This window comes from Polyodon spathula, chromosome 11, assembly GCF_017654505.1.
Source record: "Polyodon spathula isolate WHYD16114869_AA chromosome 11, ASM1765450v1, whole genome shotgun sequence".
Taxonomy (NCBI): Eukaryota; Metazoa; Chordata; class Actinopteri; order Acipenseriformes; family Polyodontidae; genus Polyodon; species Polyodon spathula.
In genome coordinates this window covers 17698633-17717644 of record NC_054544.1, presented here as the reverse complement: position 1 = coordinate 17717644, position 19012 = coordinate 17698633, and the positions used below count along the sequence as shown (strand labels likewise).

At 37.6% G+C, this 19012-nt stretch overlaps 1 protein-coding gene across 2 annotated transcripts in view; it reads right to left on the bottom strand.

The window, feature by feature from the left end:
* Positions 1 to 8000: 8000 nt before the first annotated feature.
* LOC121322658 (cyclin-dependent kinase 15-like) overlaps positions 8001 to 19012 on the bottom strand; it is a 37843-nt gene continuing 26831 nt past the window's right edge. Inside the window, exons 12-14 of one of the 2 annotated variants that reach the window (XM_041262850.1) lie at positions 18627 to 18675; positions 13521 to 13663; positions 8001 to 8372 (exon numbers count right to left, since the gene is read on the bottom strand). In XM_041262850.1, the coding sequence (XP_041118784.1) occupies positions 8260 to 8372; positions 13521 to 13663; positions 18627 to 18675 (305 nt within the window). In that variant the 3' untranslated portion in view covers positions 8001 to 8259. The remainder of the gene's footprint in view (positions 8373 to 13520; positions 13664 to 18626; positions 18676 to 19012) is intronic. The other variant, XM_041262851.1, reaches the window with a different exon arrangement.

The following is a 19012-nucleotide window of genomic DNA, read 5'->3' as shown; positions in this document are numbered from 1 at the left end:
AGTGCACATTTACACTGCAGATGTGGAAAATAGATACAGTATATGTTTCCTTACAGTATAAGATCAAAGTGGAAGTTGCTTTTGCGTGTGAACTCAGCAAAGAGACAGCAGAGGCAGACAGATTCACTTGCAAATGTCATGGCTGGAGTGAGGTTGCTTTTGTAATGCATCACATATTTTTGTGATAACAATCAAGCCCACAGTTTATAATTTGTATTGTATGGCTGCTGTATCTATCCAGCAACAATAAACATATTTTCTAGAAATACACATAAACAAACTGTTATTGATCTTCAGAGAAGGTGCTATCATTCGATACATGCCGTGTACAACAGTAGTTTAACTGCTGCACTGTAGCTGAAGGTTAAATGTTGTTATACTGGCCAGAAACTGCAGACATCAGGGTGGGGTGCATGAAAGTTGCTGAGGGAAATGGGGAAGGTTTACTTGTTGAATTAGATGAGGTCTGCATGCTGAAAATAAATTAAACTGTTGAGTTTAACTACCTTCTACATAGTGTCTACGTGGACACAAAAGGTGCTTGAGAGATTGTGATACATAGATGAAAAATATATTAATACATTAACATGTGTTAATGTATTCATATGTCACATTCTATCAAATTTACTGTGGGGTAATACATTTTACTGCAGGGTTTTTTGACACCCATAGTCAGCCTTGGGCAATTGTGCTCACGGCTGGTTATTGTACCAGTTGATTTCCATTAGCTTTTCAAATAGGTTACTTTGCACTACAGACTGCTGTTTATTATTCTATTTAAAAATTGTGACTGCATTTCAGTAAAGGGAATACAGTAATGTATATTGTGTTGTTTATCTTTTTTTTCCCAAAAGTTCCCAAGAGATGTCAGGGCCGTCTTTACGATTGAAACCCCACAAAAGCGGTTTGTGTTGGGAGTGAAAGGGCTATTTTGTCTGGTTTAGAAGTGGCTCATGCTATTAAGTTGCCTCTGTTCAGCTGAGAAGTTCCTGCAGTTACTGGTCACTTCATCCTCCGCTGTGTTCAGCTGTGCCAGACCAGATGTCTCCTTTCTAACACCCATAATCCTTTTAGTGATGCCCTCTCCTCCTGCTGTGGTGAACAGAGCTGGGGGTCAGTAGGGAGGTTTGGAAGTGGTAAGGATGTTACAATGGTGCCAGCTCCTCTCTGATAAAGGCAGAACAACTTATGAACGCTGCAAATCAAATTTACTGTACTGTGCTGTTGTGGTGCAGTGACGAGGACATTGGATTTGAATTGACTGCAAAACAGAGCTGGACTTCATTGCAGTGAGCTAGCACTGTCTTACAGCCTAACTGCTGAGTTACTGTATGTGCTTGCACACCAGTTCCCCCTATTGGACTCATTGGCCCATAGTTGTCTTGTCTTGACCTTCCCAACATGGTCAACTACCAGATGGTAATGCCTGCTATATGGGGTTCTATTGCTGCCTTCAATACCACAAAGAGTCTTGTCTGCATAAAAGTACACCTCTTCCCCCCTTCCCTAAGCTAAACATTTAGAACATATCATAAGTAGGTTTCCTATATCTGTGCTACTTATGGTCATAAATCATTTCTGCTGACAAAGGGAACAAAGTGTTTCCTATATATGGACACCATTTCTGTATAACAAAAGACAGGCAATGTACACAAGGAAATGTTAAAAAGGGCTGAGGAACCTATAGAGACAAGGGTCCTGGTGGGTCTGTGTATTTTCAGCCTTATCTCGCTGCAAAATCACAAACTGCCCCAAATGGCTCTGTAGTCCAGTTGTTCATACATCAAAGCCTGGCTGCATTAAGCAAATAAAGAAAGCATGCATTTCGTTGTTGGTAATGTAAACTTTACCAATGTAAACTAACAACACTACATGGGTAGTTGAGGTCCTTGATTATGTTTGGGTCTCAACTTTAAAATTTGTGATTCAGATTGTAAAGAAATGATATCCAAATTTCAGGGTTGTCCATTAAAAACATATCTGCACCATGAAAAGCTCTCATAGCAATTGCCCTTAACAAAAACAAAAAACAACATATAGATTCTTGTAGGGTCTGTTTTATTCATATTGTTTTTTTCAACCATGTAGAGCTATTTACTTTTAGCGCCTGTTACTTCTATCTATACGTTTTCATAAAAATGAATGTGAGTCTGTCATTGATTATATAGTACAGTAACAATGAAGGAAATGAGGAAAAGCTTCCAAGTAAATGCCAGAAGAACTCTGGCTCAGTGCTTGCTGCCCCTGTTAAGTTCTAGTAGTTTGCAGGAAAACATAAAACTTCAAGCAGCTGATTTTCAGTAGTTTCTTTCTACTATTTACTACTACAAAAACTGACATTTTTTACCTACTGCATATAAACGAGTTAAATAAATGACAACACAATGGCACTCCCAAAAAGGGGTAACAACCAAAGCTGTTAAATCAGTTTTTATAGCTGCCTTATTATTTTTCTGTTAATCTTTTTTTCTTTCTAGTATTTATTTTCACTCAGGTGAAGACCACTTTTCCTGCTTTAGCACTATAAGTTCACTCCCCCAGCTGAGCCATTATACTTTGTTCAGCCCGTGAGAAGCTACAGTATGTGATGTCACGTGGGATCCTGTTACCTGTAAACTAAAGAAACAAAGTATGGTAAACTAAAAGTTCAGCAGCAAAACTTGTGAGAAATGGGAGGTGATTTGAAAGCCTTACTACAATTGCTATTATAAAGAAAAAACAATAGCAATTACAACTGAAAAAAAAACTAATAAGAAACAACTTGAGACTGCTTACTTGCTCCTAAATAGAGGAGCCTTTGGTTTGGTAGCTTTGCTGTGCTAACCGATATGAAAGTGTAAATTAGATAAATGCACAGTATAACAATGGGACAACTGCAAAATTACCATGTAGATTTGCTGGGATAAGGGAACAGCAATTTGGAGTAACCCACTGTGTTTATAACTTGGATTGTTTGCTTGTTTACTTTTCATCTAAATTGTATTTTTAATGATATCCGTTTTATTTCTGCTGGCACAAAAAAAAAAAAAAAAAAATACTTCTTGCCTGAAAATTAGAGTTATAGAAAAATATAATAATATGAGAAATCCGTGGAATGAGAAAAGGCCTTTTCAGATCCACTGAGACTCGTTCCTTAACAGCACGCTGCCAGCTCAAGGGCAGTCTCTAATTGTTTCCTGAATAACCTCAGAGTTGTAGCTGCTTCAGCATCACCTGGAACTTTTTAAACCCCAGATTATTTGCAATCGTAGAGCTACCTACCTAATTTCAAGATTAATTACTCTTTCATTTTTGTCTTGAATATGCAATTTCAAAGATCTATTAAATAATTATTTAGTATAAGTGACAGAACTGTGTTATATTGTATATGAAGTATGAATATGTCTGTCTCATGCTGTATTCTTAAAAACACTTTTCAGATCTTTGCAAAAGAAGAACAACAAAATAGAGAAAAACAGCAATTTGAAAACTCATTGCACTCTTAATCTCTTTCAACTGGAACCAACTGGACTAATAATCCTATTAGTTATGCTGGATTCTTTGTTCCCCCCTGAGGACAGGAGGACTCACTGGATTTAAAAAATCCCTCCTCTGTGTTGATAGATTCATTACCTGAGAGCAGGACCATGTAAATCAGTGAGAAACCTCCCCCCCGGGGGCCTTTACTAATCACCATTCTAATCCCATCCCCTGGAGTTCCATTGTTTAAGTTGCCATGGAGGATACTCAAAGGAGCAACACTAGGCCTTACTAGGCCTCAAAATAGCTCCTTGCCCCTATAACTCACTAGAAATAATTTATATGTATGGGAGAGCTTGTGGCTTTCTTCATCTCAAGAAACCCTAGCCTTTTTTTTTTTTTTTTTTTTGAAAGACATTTTTATATCTTCAGGATAAATGTTTATTTTTTAATTACATATTTATTTCATCTTTTAGAATCTGCTGCCAGAATTAGGAAAACAGCCCTATTTGGAAACCAGTTTTTTTCCCCCAGATGCATCCCAGCCAATAGTTCTCAGAAGCTATATGTGCTGAATCCATTGTAAAGCTGTCAGTCTCTGCAGTGTTTGAAGTGGGGTGATTTGTGTATTGTTAGAATTTGATTTGCTGCCAGCATTCAAAATCCATTGATCAGGGGCGAAGGGGTTAAGACCAGTGGCGTATCCAGGACTGCCATCTTTTGAAGAGGTAAAACCTGGACAGATGGTGAATATATAAAAGTGGAAGCCCTTTCTACAGTAAATGATTATTCCTGTCGCCATTTTACTTTTCAAAGCTTTTGCTTTAATGCACTATAAGTAAAAGCCAAAGTGTTGGAGAGTCTTATTTACCTTTTTTACTGTGAAATGTGTATACTATGAATAAAGTTGCTTTCCACCACATTGTATTTATTTTCGAATATTAGACATTTAAAATAAATATTTAGAAACAGATATATAAAGCTATGTAGTTTTATTTAACAATAAGTTGTTTATATAAGGGATCGAGTTTATCTTTCAATCTTTCAATGTTTTACCTTTAAGGCTATATTTGGTAGATTGGAGCAACTGTAACATTTTTATATAAACAAATAAAAAAAAGGGGGGGGGGGGCTGGGGTCACAACTGTTTATACAGGAAACATAAAACACCCTGTTCATCCCAAAAATGTATTTTTTGCTTTCAGTAATATTTTGTTTTCAGTTGGATGGTTTGTAACGATGCTTCTGGGCTGTGCAGAGTGAAGATGAAGCATGCAGTACTGAGATTTATATATGTGCGCTGCTAATTAATTGAGCATGTCTTTCGATGTCTCCAAACATCAAAAACTTCAGAAGAGTATATTCAGGGAGCATTGATAACAAAAATGACTTGGCCATTGTGATAGGGTAGTGTCACAACTCATGTTGGCTACTGGCAGGAATTAGATCCAGAGTCAGAAAGCTGCAGTGTGAAGTGCATAGGCGCATGTTTATTAACAAAATAACACATAAAACACAGAAACAAATAAACACAGCATGAGGGCCAAAACAAACGTTCAAACAAAACAATACAGGCTGGGCATTCACCTTCCCGATACATTTTTCAAAGTACTACAACACTCACTCCCTCACTCACTCACTCACTCACTCACTCACAAACAAATAAAATATTTCTGGCTCCTTTTTATACATGTGTCCACTCCCCAATTAGTACCAATGACCTAATTGGGAAATTGCTGGCAGGGGTATATTTAACCCTATCCCTGCCAACCTTACATTCCCACACACACTATTTACAGCACAGGGCTTCTGCCCTGCCACAGCCATGTCACAGGGAATGTCCAGGTACAGATACTAACAGCATCGGTATGGCTTTGGGGAATGCTCTATAAAGGTGGCAGTCTGACTTTAAATGATTCACAAACAGACATGAAATCAGATAATATTTTTACTTTGTAACTATTACTGGTCGCCTGCTGCAAACCAACAGTTGCTGATATTGCCCAACATTCTCTGTCTGTCCCTGTCTAGACAATCCATTGGTTATAATAAAGCAGCCATGACACATCTAAGGCAGGACAACAACCCCATCATTGATTTTCCAAAAGCTTGTCCTTTAACGTCGTTAACTTCAAGGTGCACTTTGGTAAAAATGTATTGCAAGATACCCAACTACTTCATTGCAGAGAGGTGAGGCATAATTTTTTTTTTTTAAGTTTCCATGATTGTATTACTTTGGGTTAGAATTACATTAGAGGGTTCTATAATAAAGATGTGACAGGTTGGACAAAAGACTCCACAGCTTAAACTCCCAGGATGTCAACTCTAGCTCATACAATGTACAGATAAAATGAAGGAAGGAAAGCACCTCTGTAATCTAATTGTAAGATAAGATCCAAAGCTGGGGATTATTTTTTGATTATCCCTTAGTTTACTGTGATGGGGAAGCATGGGTGAAAAAGGCTCTGAAAGGGTTTGGTATGGGTAGAAGGAGAAGCCAGACTGAACTAAGGACAGACGCCTGTGCTTTACAATGCAGTCTGCAGATATAAAGGAAAGAGGTCATCTTTAAAAGAATAGCATCACATGTGAGGACTTTTAATCTTGGTGTTTTCTTTAGCTCAATTAATCAGAGAATTAGATGGAGTGGATTGATTAATCACACAAGCTACAAGGCCCAGTGAGAGTTGTAGTAATATTTTTTTCACTTTGTGACTACTTCAGTGTATTTAGGGATTCTCATTTCCTTTATTTTTTTTTAAACTATTGTTTGGGTTAAAATCAGGTAAAACTTTTGTTTTAAAATGGATTTACTTGGCTAAAATAACAAATATTTGGGAATGAGAAGCGGCTGTTGGGCCCATCAAGACTCATCCCTTCCTAGCACATTATATTCATCTACCGAGAGGCTTTAATTTAATAGGGAAGAATGTAACATTGCTTGATATTCCCAGTGTTTTAGATGCCACTGCTTTACCTGCCTTTTGTCCTGAACTAACGTTTACCCAGTTTTTACTTCTACACTCTCATCCTATTCTCAGTGCTGGGTTTGAAGTAGTCTCTTGGGTTCAATTTATTTATAGCATTTAGGATTTCATAAACTTTATTCCCAATGTATCGTGTAGTTATAGCTTAAATCAATTGAAACCTGTTCATATTTTAGATAAATGTTACAAACACCAGTAAATAACAATCATTTATTTAATTTGTAGTAGTTCACATCACACATGCACTCATAAGCTTTTGCACGTCTATGAACCTGCTGATAATGTACAGATACTGGTGTTTGATAAGAAAAATACAACACTGCAATGTATGACTTGTTTCATCTGAGTAATGCATAAATAACATGATATAACATCGTATGTAAACAACAGTATCAACTCTACAAATAAAGTTTAAGATAGTTTTTTACAAAAACAGGAAATGAGGGGACATCTGGGAAAATATATGTGTGGCTACAGTATTTCCACAAGTTAAAAAAAAGAAGAAAAATATTGTGGATAATACTGAGAGCATCTTTAAGTTGACCTGTGTTAGTTGGTTCCTCTAATCTCTTCAGTGAGAGGAACGGGACCAGCAATGGTGTCCAGCAGTCTCTAGTTAACTTGAGATGGTATATTAGGCTGGTTTTCTTGAAAGAATGGGTGACATTTTTAAACAGGTTTTGCCCCTTAGTGATTGATAACAGCAGAAGATTACATACAAGTATCATGCATAAAAGATGAACTCTATCATATACAGTACCTAGCAAAATCCACACATACGGTATTGATCTGAAACCCTTTGTCTTAAATGATAAAGTAGAAAATTATTGTTGGGCTTTATGAGCTATTATATTGTCAATGGTGGTGAAACTTGCAAGTTGATTGGCTAAGAAATGACTAGTGACCTCATCACCGAATGATGGAAGTAATATCTTTATGTGCCCCAAAGAGTAAAAAATATATATTTTCAAGGAACCACTTTCCTTAAAATAAAGCAGAAATTCACATTCCCTCCACAAAGACAACTGGTTGGTAAAAGGAAAAGGTCAGTACATTTTTAGCTGTACCTGTATATAGAGGCAGGCACTGTTAAAAATGATCCCACAAATAAAGAAAGAAACATATACATTAACAGCTTCAATATTCTTCATTGGAACAGAACAGCAATACACTAATTACACTGTACAATAAATATGGTTATCAACTGTAAAAGTTAACACACGCATGACAGCTTTACTTACTGTACTTCATTCTAGCTGCCCTGACACTGCCAGTGAGACATGGCAAGTAGCAACGTGGGGAAAAGAATAGCACAGCTAGCTATGGGTGTTACAGGGGTGTGCTGCCATAGGTGCTCATTGTGTCCACAGCAGTGCTCCCTATGATCCAAGGTGTCACTACCATCCTTTTACCCAAGATCTACTGTTGATACCTAAACATGAATATGTGTTTTCTTTACTGGTATGTACTGTATATAGAGAAATGGAGTAGTGTGACTGTGACCACATTAAGGAATTGACTGTTTCTTAAAGTACCTATGCCATTCACTTGTTTTTTTTTTCCTTCCCTGGGGTTTATTACCAGCTTCAGTTGACCGCAAACGCAAGTTTTTCTGTGTTGTACTTAGACCATATGATGTCTGCATCTGAAAAGCATGTGTAATTCACTTTCATTTCAGCTGCTGCCCACCCCCTCAAAGCTTCTTATTCAAAAGTGTTTCCCTTGAAAGTCTCCTCTGGCTTTGTTTCTGAATGGATGTCTGTGTGCATGACAAAACTGGGCTTCCAATCCAGGCCTCTAGAGGTCCTCAGAGTCACCAGCGCTTGTTGAGGGGGACTGCAGTGGGGCTGCTCTTCCTGCTAGGGCTAAAAATATTTCGGACCTCAGGTTCCAGCTTCACCCCGGGAACCTTGAAGATGGAGGTAGCTGTAGATACAAAAACAATCACATTACACACTCCTAATGCTGCTGCTTATTTTTGGTGGTACATACCCATACTAAGACACTTTGACTGATTTAGCCTGTGTTACTAATGAATGTAGCTGACAACTGGCAAATTAAATGCCACCTTCTTGACCAGGTCTCTTTTTTCACATTTTCACATTTGGTTAGGGAGGTCACATTCTTGTTGCATTAGTTTGACATCATACACCAAATCTCCTTTCCCTGGAGTATCACTCTCCTACTGTAATAGTCTTTCCATCTGGAACTTGCATTCCAAAACTGTTACAATTGAACATAGCCTGTTATCTCAATAAGCAGAAATATAGCTGTTGCGATGCAAAATTTCTCTTAGTGGTCTCCCTTTCTCTCTATATACAACATTTGTATGCAAACTTCTAAAATAATTGTATTGTTTTAGTTTCTCTGAAGAAATGCACTCTATATTAAAACAATGTAATCATCTAAGGTTAATTCAGTAAGCATCCCCCCAGGACATTTGGCACTTTTCCAGAGCTCTTTATTCACAGGTGCTGAAGGGGTTTGCGGAGTGCGAAAAGATAGGATAAACTGCATATCTAGACAATGGTTAAAATGATACCGTTTCCTTTGTTATTGTAAGTTAAGTATAAACACATGACTTCACATGATTGAGAACAACTTTATAAAAGTAAAAATGTAAGACTAGTAAAACCAAGGTTTATTAGAAACCATGAAAGTTATAATGAAAACCATTGTTATAGGTGGTGTGTGCCATAGTTTATAATAGCAATAATTACAAGTAATACTGGAATAAATAGCATGTTCATTTATATGTAATTTCCTCTGTAATAACAGAATATTAATTATGTTATGTGTAGCCTAAAGGGTTAGTGTTATAAAAGGAAATGAATATAAATTGGTAATTTCTTAAAACAGTCATAATCACTGGTAATAATTATTAACATACAGTATTGCTGTGCACTAATGTGGTTCAAACATCTTTTCACAAGAAGCTTGTGGAAATATAGGCAGTAATCACTGAGAAATGGTCCCCTATCCCTCCAGAACAACTTAAACGCTTTGTAGTCGTGTCGTACATTATCAGCACCATCCTGTGGGTTTAAATGCTGCTGTTACAGTGGGAGGTTTCTATTATTTTTGACAGAACCTCTTTATATCTAGCGCTAAATGATGTGTGTGTATAATAAATGGTGAACTGACTTGAACTACACAAAATAGCAACAAGGTGCCAGAAACAGCATGAAACCTCTGAGGACACAGAGAGTTTCGCATGACAGGTACGGCAGACTTTCGCATGCCAGCTCCACTTAGATCCCTACAGCCTTTAACAAGTGCGAGAGAGAAGAAGAAAAAAAAAATCCAGCAGTCCAAAGCTAGCTGTTGCTAGACTGTTCTCGTTGAAATAAACAGCGGCTCTAATGAGGCCTCATTACTTTCTGGGTTTTTTGTTGTCTTTTTTATTATCATAATTATGCCCAAGTTTCACCTTCTGAATAATAATTAAAAAAAAAGCTGCAGTCATGCATTGGCAAAATTAAAATGAGTTTAGTCATCTTGTTTTTGTCACTGGTGAGACTTTTCATATCCTGGTCTTTTATACTTTTAAATATAATGAACTCCAGAGCCATAACAATCATTCATTATACAGATTTAATTGAGTCTCGGGCAATTGACAAGCACTGACACTGTCCTGTGACCTACTGATATGCATATAAACTGTATTTGCTACTTGATTTATCTAGCCACCGATGATGTTCTGGTTCTCAGGTTAGTTCTCTGTCAAGCATTATGAACCTCAGGTATCTTCTCAGACTCTGAGCAGAGCTGTCATTATCCCACAGGTAGATACTCTCTAAAAGTAAGCAGGACTTTAGAATCTTGAGACTTGAGGCTTAAAATGGCAACACGCATCAAAAGCAGTCAAAACACATTAAAAAAAATAAACACAGAAAACTTTTATTCAGTTTGAAAAAGTATTCAAATCCTCAACCATGTTCGTTTGGTGTAGATAACTGACTTTATCTTTCATTTAGGGTCGTTGTCTCCACAGCCATTTACAGTATCTAACAACAATGACCGATGGGTTGGACACTAATGTCTCGTATAGTTTTCCCATGTCATGGAACTATGACTTTTTAGTCCAAAGATAATGTTCCCAACGACATCACTGCATTAGCAGAAGAGTGAAATGCTTTAACATTCTCGAGGACTTAAAAAGGGAAATAGCACAGGCTCCACATCTTCCCCTGAATGAATAAAGCAAAAAACATTAAGAAGAGACTGAGGACATCAAGCCACCAGGAAACTATGTTCTGTCTTTCCTCAAGAATGGATTTATGTTTATCCTACTCGGAAATCAACACATGTGTTTTTAAACAGAACCTTGATCTTCTTAAATCTACTACAGCAGTTACAAAAAACATACTCGTTGATGCATTGCAATATTTTGACCCGAAACAGGTGAAACCTTGAGTTCAGGGTCTATTAAACCTCAATATCTAGAAGGGTTAAAAAAAAAAAGAAAAGAAAATTAATACATTAACAACCAACCAATATTCTTTTTTTTTTACCTCAAAAAATTTGGCCTAAAAACTCAAGCATGTTAAAATTGTGACTTATATAAAGATCTGAACATTCCGTAGCTATTTTTATGCAATTCATTATATTAGTTTTTGTCTCATTTTAAGATTTAGTTAGGCTGTCTGTTTGATGTACTGTAGTACTGATACAGGTTCACCAGCTGTACATCTAATATTCATCCTTCAATATAAAGAAACACGGTGGCTATAGATTCCTGGCAAATTTTATATAAAGAAAGAAATTAAAAGAAAGAGCCTTGGATAAAATCCATTATGGATCTTTTTGGCTGAGCAGATGTGAGCAGTCTAAAAAACCTTTTAGCTTCTAAGAAAATGGGCTTTTTTAACACAGATAATGCACTAGCAAAATGTTCTGCTTCCACAGGAGTTCTAATTCCGGAATTCATCAACTCCAAACTGTCACACCTCTAAACATTCTTCCATTAGCGTCTGGCTGGGATTTGCTTGATGAGAACCAAGGGGATCCTGTCTTTTCAAAGGAGTGTTGAATAACAGCCGGTGGGGATCGCCTGTTGACTTTAATCTCTGGCTTGTTTGGAAATTCGAGCCCTGGTGCCCTGGTGGAAAGCTCAAGCAGGAGCTTTGTAAGAGCTGCTCTCAGGCTTCCAGATGGGCGAGAGATCGGGAAATAAAAAACTAATATTTTGTGAATTACATTGCTCCACACACGGGAGCTGATTTTACAGGAGCTTTTAAAGGCCGTTTTTTCTGATCGAAAACTGACTATTTCAAACCGTGAATGCAGATCTGTGAACGGAAAGATGTTTCCATTAATGATCTTATGGCAGATGTATACAAAATATCTTTGTCGTACACTGATGGATTGCACTCTGAATAGTTTCCTAGCAGTATGCTACTGCTAAATTATTATTATTATTATTATTATTATTATTATTATTATTATTATTATTAAGCATACAGTACAGTGTCGTTATAGATATGCCACTAAATAAAATGATTCTTGTTGTAATAACATGGCTATAGCTATGCTATAATTGTATTCAGGCCATAAGGCTACTCAAGAATCATTTTAGCAAAGTACAGTAACAGTGTAGGAGATAGCTGTGTATTACAGCAATTTTCTTTTTTTTTTCTGAACTGCAAATTTTGGAGGTATTTTTATCCAGATAACCAATTGATGCCTCCTGAAGGAATTTTCCTCACCCACCACTCTATTTTTCAAAGGCACGGCTACATTTGTTATCCTGGAGCCTATGAACTGCACCTTGTTTTGTGGTCCCAGAGTTTCATATAACTTGTTCTGTTTAGTCTAGCTGTTCCATGTTTTACTAGCTGTAAAGAGCTCAGGAAAGCAGGGTAAAAAGAAACAGGAACCTTTGGATCATACAGTTAGTCATTTAATGGAAAGTCATATCCCAAAATAATTAACAAGAAAGAGATTATTTCCAAAAACAAGTACCTGGCTGGAGCTTAGATTTTTTGCTTATAAAAATGAACCAGCAATGATGGGAGTATTGCTTCAGTCATCCACATTGACAAGAGGTGATGCCATATATAGTGAATATCACTTGGTCAGTACATTCATGTGACTTAATGCCAAGTAATTATTGCTTGGGCCCTTTAGACAAGTTAAAACAATCTTGAAGGAGAAGGACAGGTCAATCTAGGTTCTTTCAAAGATCAAACAGCAAACATCAAAGGTGTTATCAACTAACTATCCGGTTTGCCCAAGTCAATGTGATCAAAGATGTTCAACCGTGTGCGCTTCCCCTAGCATGTATGTTGCTATGGCTCAGATTCTGTTATATTAAAATATAGATGGGCTTTGGGACTTATATTATTCACAAAAGGACTGACAAAAGTAAAGGGGGTAATGTAAGAGAATTTGCAATTGCATACAGTGTATGTTTCAATCAGACGTTTCAGAATCAGAAGAGAAAAGTATGGATGACTGTACTGAAGGAGAAAGTGCACCTAATTGCTGCCAGCAAACACTAAGCCAAATCAGGTTTGTAACTTGCGGGAAAGCAAATAAACTACTCAAGCTTGTGAAGAAACAAGATATGGCTGCAAAATGAAGTTACAATATAAATGTATATAATCATGACCTATTTAAAATTGAATAGGAAACCACAGTTAGCATCTCTGCCCAGTCTCTTTGCTGTAATCTTTCTACTTTGGGGTCTCAAGCCCCACAACTCCAATTCCCGTTCTCCTCCTTCTCTGTCCCACAGACCTACGGAGCATGAGTCACTCTACTGTATTAGACAGCCGACAGAGAGCAAAATAAATACAGACATACATACTTAAATAAATAAATCAATGAACCATCCGATACTCTGGCAGTTTTTTCTTCATGTAGTGCTCCAGCTTTCATCATCTCCCCAGAGAAGCATGCACTAACTACAGCATCCTCTTGTCATTATCTCAGGCAGCCAGTGAGGCCCCTGCTGCTTTGACAAATGTGATTTAACTGGACGGATGGTAGGTGGATTTGAGTATGAGGGGAGGATGAGTGGCAGGGAGACAGGCAGGGAATCTAGCAGGGAGGCAGGGGAACAGTACGTACTGTCAGGCAGTTGGAGCAGTGCAGGAGGCAGGCTGTTGAAATACTCATGGCGGAGGGCCTCGTCGGCAGATAGACGGTCTCGCGGGACACACTGCAGCAGCTTCTTTGCCAGGTCCTCAGCTTTATAGGGCAGCTGCCCGAGTCTGTGAAAAAAAAGGCGAGGAAAAAATGTTAAAGCGATGTTCCCAATCAATCATAAGTTTCAATTTTGCAATGTAAATGTGTAATCTTTTTTTTTTCATGTACAGTACTTATTTCCATTTTATTTTTATGATTGTGTGGATTTATTATATACACTGATGGAAATGTATGTGGTCACATTAGGTGTCACGTGATCCACTACATCTTTACATGTTGTGTGCAACTTTTCATCCTCAGTCATGGAAAAGCAGAAAGATCTCTGTTACTCTGTATTAAACGACAAGTCCATCAACAGTCTCCTGGGTCATCGGTGTGCCTAGTTTGCAGAAATCCACCACCGGAGAGCAGAACTCTGGGTTGCAAGTGGGTCACGTGTGCATCATATTGTGATAAGCTACAGAAATGCCGCAATGACCAAAACCACAGAAACCATCAACACTGGACCAGACTAACCTTCTTTTCATTTGAACAGGTACCTCTTTAAATCAGTAATGCCAGACACTGAGTAAATAAATAACCCTTTCTCCTGGGCTCTTAATTTCAGCTTCAGAAACTCACTGCAGACATCTTTTAATCATTTAAATTCCACAGCTCTCTGATGGCTGACACTTTATCTTTGCAGACATTTTTGCTTGGCGCTTACTGGTGCTAATCTTTAAGTGTTACCCCCTTAAAATTGCGTTAAGCTACAAAAATAGCATAGGATCAACAATGTATTTTTTAAGAAGTGTGGACTAGACTGTTGAATCTCAGTCATACATTTTCTTCCTCATTATGGATGCTAGCTTAAACCCAGTTATACAGTATAGAATTGGGGTAATACAGTAGTTCAGTCCTTTTATGAAGCTTCAGGATGTGCTGGCATATCCTTAATGCATTAAGTGCCATTGTCCTCATTTGAGGAAAGGCTACTTGTAATATTTTGGAGTGCTTTTCGATGACATCTACCTGTTGTTTAAATGTTCTCTTTAACTATATTGTTACAATAACTTACTCCAGTTTTATTAACCGCAAAAGTTAAGTCTGCAAATATAACTGTTCAGTGCTTTTATGATGCCTCAATATAACATACAAAACTGAAGCCTAAAAATGATCAATTTCTTGGTGTTTTCCTCCCCACAGTAATGATTAAAGTTACAATTATGTGTTGAGCTTCATACCCAGCCTGATATTTCACTGGTCTGATTACGGGCACGTCTAACTTGACTGTCCTCAAAATAGGACGCTGGGAATATATGTTGTAAACATGCCTGTCATTTTACACTTCGAAAAGGTTGAACACTTTTAGAATGTATCATATTACATAAGTACAGCTTGTGTTCTGATTTTTTCAAAGAAAAATGTGTTTGTTACTTAATGGGTTAAAAGTGTTTGTACTTTTGTATTGTGTTATTAATTTGCCAGAACTGGACTGATTTGCTAATGTTTTCACCAGTTAACAGGGATTTATAAACTAAGGCTTGTAAGCCTTTTGGAACTACGTATTGCCCTGACCTTGAAGCTCTTTACCTTGGCACGTGGCCCGAAATACACCCGTGTCGGCTTTTCATAGCTCAGAGCGCAGCTGTGACCTCGGGACGGATGATAACACTTTTGTTTTCATATATATTGTTTCTGCTTAATAAGCTTTTTTGAGCCTATGTACAAATCATAATTAAACCAATTAAACTGGTTCTGAAACCACTTATTTTTGTTCAAAGTGACATGCTACAGGTAAAGTGTAAGTAACATGTCACATAATGCCTAATAACACATTATACAAACGGAACACTATGTTTTTCCAGTTAAATTACACAAGTTCTTATTGCTTCATCAGCCATTTGTTCCTTTCCATTTTTTACCTTTAAATGGTAAAAAAAATAATTGAAACTGTAAACGTGTGATTTTTGTGTTTAATGTAAGTTTTGAATCAATGCAGGGTTAATGAACTCTTAAAATCAAGATGTACATCAAGCCTTGTTTTTAGACCTTGTCTAAATTCATAATTTTCATATCATATGAAATTGTTCTTAAGTGTAACTTCTTGTTATCTGGGTTTCTGCTGACCTCTGTGAAGTGAAGAAGAAACACAGATGTTAACTATTTTAATGTGCTTTGTCTCACATGTATCACGCTAGGGAAATAAGACCAAATTTGATCAAGGAAATTACATTCGCTAGCTGTATATCTGTGCTGTACAAAGTAATTTCTTTGCTCAGAAACTAACATCTCTGTGCCGTGCCTGCTCAGAAAAAGAACATCTCTGATGCCATGAAAGCTCAGACATAACGTCTCTGTACCAGGGCAGCTCAGAATACCATCACCTGAGGCCTGTGTGCGTGATCGCTGTTGTATCACATTTGATTTGCTTTGCTCCTGTTTGTGTTTTGATTCCTGAATATGAATAACTCATTTTGATTGACTTTATCTGAAGACGATTGATTGATTATTTTGAGAAGAAAGCAAACCTTCTAGGCTTTTACACCTCCAGATCTTTGTGGTGCGTTTGCTATCCCTGCAATTGTCTGCCCGCGGGTCTTGCATTGCAACATGAAGTATCTGATTGCTCGCTTTTAGCTATTCTGGGGCTGTCATAAGGCTTGACTGAACATCAGTACAAAGCCACCTGGCACAATACTTTAATGAAGTGACATGTGGTTAATGAGGTATAATACACTTAATGAAACAACAAAAAAGCACAGTTCAAGTGCACAATAGACTTATTATCCATAGGCAGCAGTTGTCTCACTGTTGTTTACTGAGAATGTATACAGACCCCTACCTTCATTTTGCTAAGAAACACAGGATTGATTTATGTTTGTGTAATGTATACTGTATAATGTAGAATAAAGTCAGCAACCTCCTTAAATTGGTCACTCCCATTTAAGTGAGTGCCATTGCTGGAACAGATTGCAGAAATCCATCACACTTTCTCACACATTATTATTAAAAAAAAATAAAATAATTGGCAACACTGCCACTGATTGTCATTTGCCCCACAGCCCATTTTATAGCACTGTTTTTTCCAAACTGGATTTCATTTTACCAAAACCAAAACCCTTTGTTACGTTTTTATGGGTTTATCCTGAATGTCATCTACTACTGTGATGGTGTGCGCATCTGTTAAATAGCTATTTGATACAACACTGTACGAAACGATCAGCCTTCCTAGAAACTGTAGAAAAATACCTCGGTATTGAAAAATATTAAATTAATAATTTGTTTATAGCTGTCAAAGTCATCTTCTTCTTCCTCAATTCTAGATTAAAAGTGCAATGTAGAAACCTCTCCATCTCTATCTACAGTATGTAAACACACACTGGCCACTTTATCCAGACTGCATGTCATAGACAAGATGCCAGATGGTTTTGTGCCAGATTGTGGCACGTTTCTTCAAGAGCATGGCCCGCAACTGGGTCAGTGAGGTGGATAGAGTATTGCAACTGTAGCGTTCAGCCCACTGTTCCTCAATTGGATTTAGATCAGGGGGTAAGCTCTCATTACTGAAGTCTTTCAACAGTCAGTCAAAAAAACTTTCAAATGACAAGGAGGTTTTCATTCATGACTTTTACAAATGCTATAAATCAAGCAATTTATCTGTCTGGTTGTCAATTAATCAACCCACCTTGTCTGTCTCCCTGCCATTATATTCAGATTATTATCCATCGATTTATCTTTATTGCAATTATCCCCTCTTTCCACAGCTAAGCACTCATATACATTTCCCTTCATTATACAGATTTATTTTTTGGACAAAAGCAGCATTTGGCTTTGTTGGTTTGAGAAGTTGAGATCTGCTCTCATGTGGAATTTCGAATTGCATGAGGCAGTCCCTGGAAGACAAGAATGAACCAACTGTGTTCTCTGAAGTGTTAATAAGAAACCTCAAATAGAGGACGGGCAAGGTCGGACTTCTCTTTCCTGGTGGCTCTGTCATTGAATCTCAAAAGAGAGTTAGCGAAACACTGGTTAAACAGTTTGCTGGTCCAGTAACTTAACCCAGTGCCAAATCTGCGAATGGAACGTGAGAGTTACATAGCTTTGCCAACAGAAGTAACTTTTTTTTTCTGGATGCGCTTAAAGGCGCCCCATTGTGAGGGGTTTGATGTCACTGCTATGGGCCTAAAGAACCAGCCGTTTTCACAAAGACCTCTCTGTTTCCATCTGCTTCTACTGCGGTTTGGGAGCTCTTCCGAAAACAGCGACTAAATGACAGATTTGTTCCATAGTAGGTCTGCGGTTTACCTTCTTGATCGCAGGACCTTTTAGAGTCTGTGATATCTGGGCACACAGACATGTTCTGCAAAGATGAAGTGGTTACTGATGGCTAGAAAGGCTCAATGTAAAGTACTGCAGTGTAGAGCTCCTTGCATATTTTAAAACAGTATAACAAAACACCATTGGGACAAATGGAAATCCCCTATTTGCATTTGCTTACTTTTTTGTTTTGCTTCTCTGAGTTAACGCTCTGCAGCTACAAGTAGTGGCAGGAACATGTCTGTTTAATCCCCAGAGAGACAGAGTGGCAAGAAGACTTCAAAGGAGGAAACGAGTTTAATGTAACCGCACTAAAAATTTTAACAGATTGGCAAGTCAGCAAGGTGTGGTTTATGATGAACCAGGGAGCACAGAAGGGTAATGATGTAGTAAATATCTGGTAAGGAATAATATTCTTCTATAATGCTGTACATTAGCATGGGACTCTGAGGCTTTACCCAGTATAATCCCATGCATCTACTGTATTAATAAGGTTATTGGTAATTAGTTATTGGTAAGGCTGTCTAGAACCCTGTATGCAAATGCTGGTGAGCTCTTATGGCACATGCAAATAGTTGGTTGATGATAACAATGAATCACATTATTGATTCACATTATCAAGCCTGCATTTCACATTGTTTGGGAAACACCAGGAAGAAATGAAGAATTAGAGGTGTTTTGCTGGACATACACGCACCGGGTCATTTTTATTAAATACTGTTCACCTACCTTTTCCAAACATTCCGAAGCATTCTAGGCTGACAGGGCAGAAACCATTCTAGAAAGAGAGAAAATAAAAAAAATATTTGAGACTTAAAAATGTCCAACCGGTTAGGCTGTCTGTCAGTTGCAGGTTGACACCCTATAGGCATGTCCTTCCTGACAGCAGAAGGCTGCTTTGTTACCATTTTGTCACAGAAGGAAAAAGGCGATGTCATTGAAATTCATACTTTTTAATGAAAGATAATTACTGTTTTCCATGTCTTTTTTTTTTTTTTTTTTTTTTTAATAACTTAAAGAAGCACACCTAGACTTGCTATGTTACAACGTTTCAAAGCGTAACTGTATTCCACAACGGACTTACTCATAAATGCCATGTACTGTAAATCTGTGGG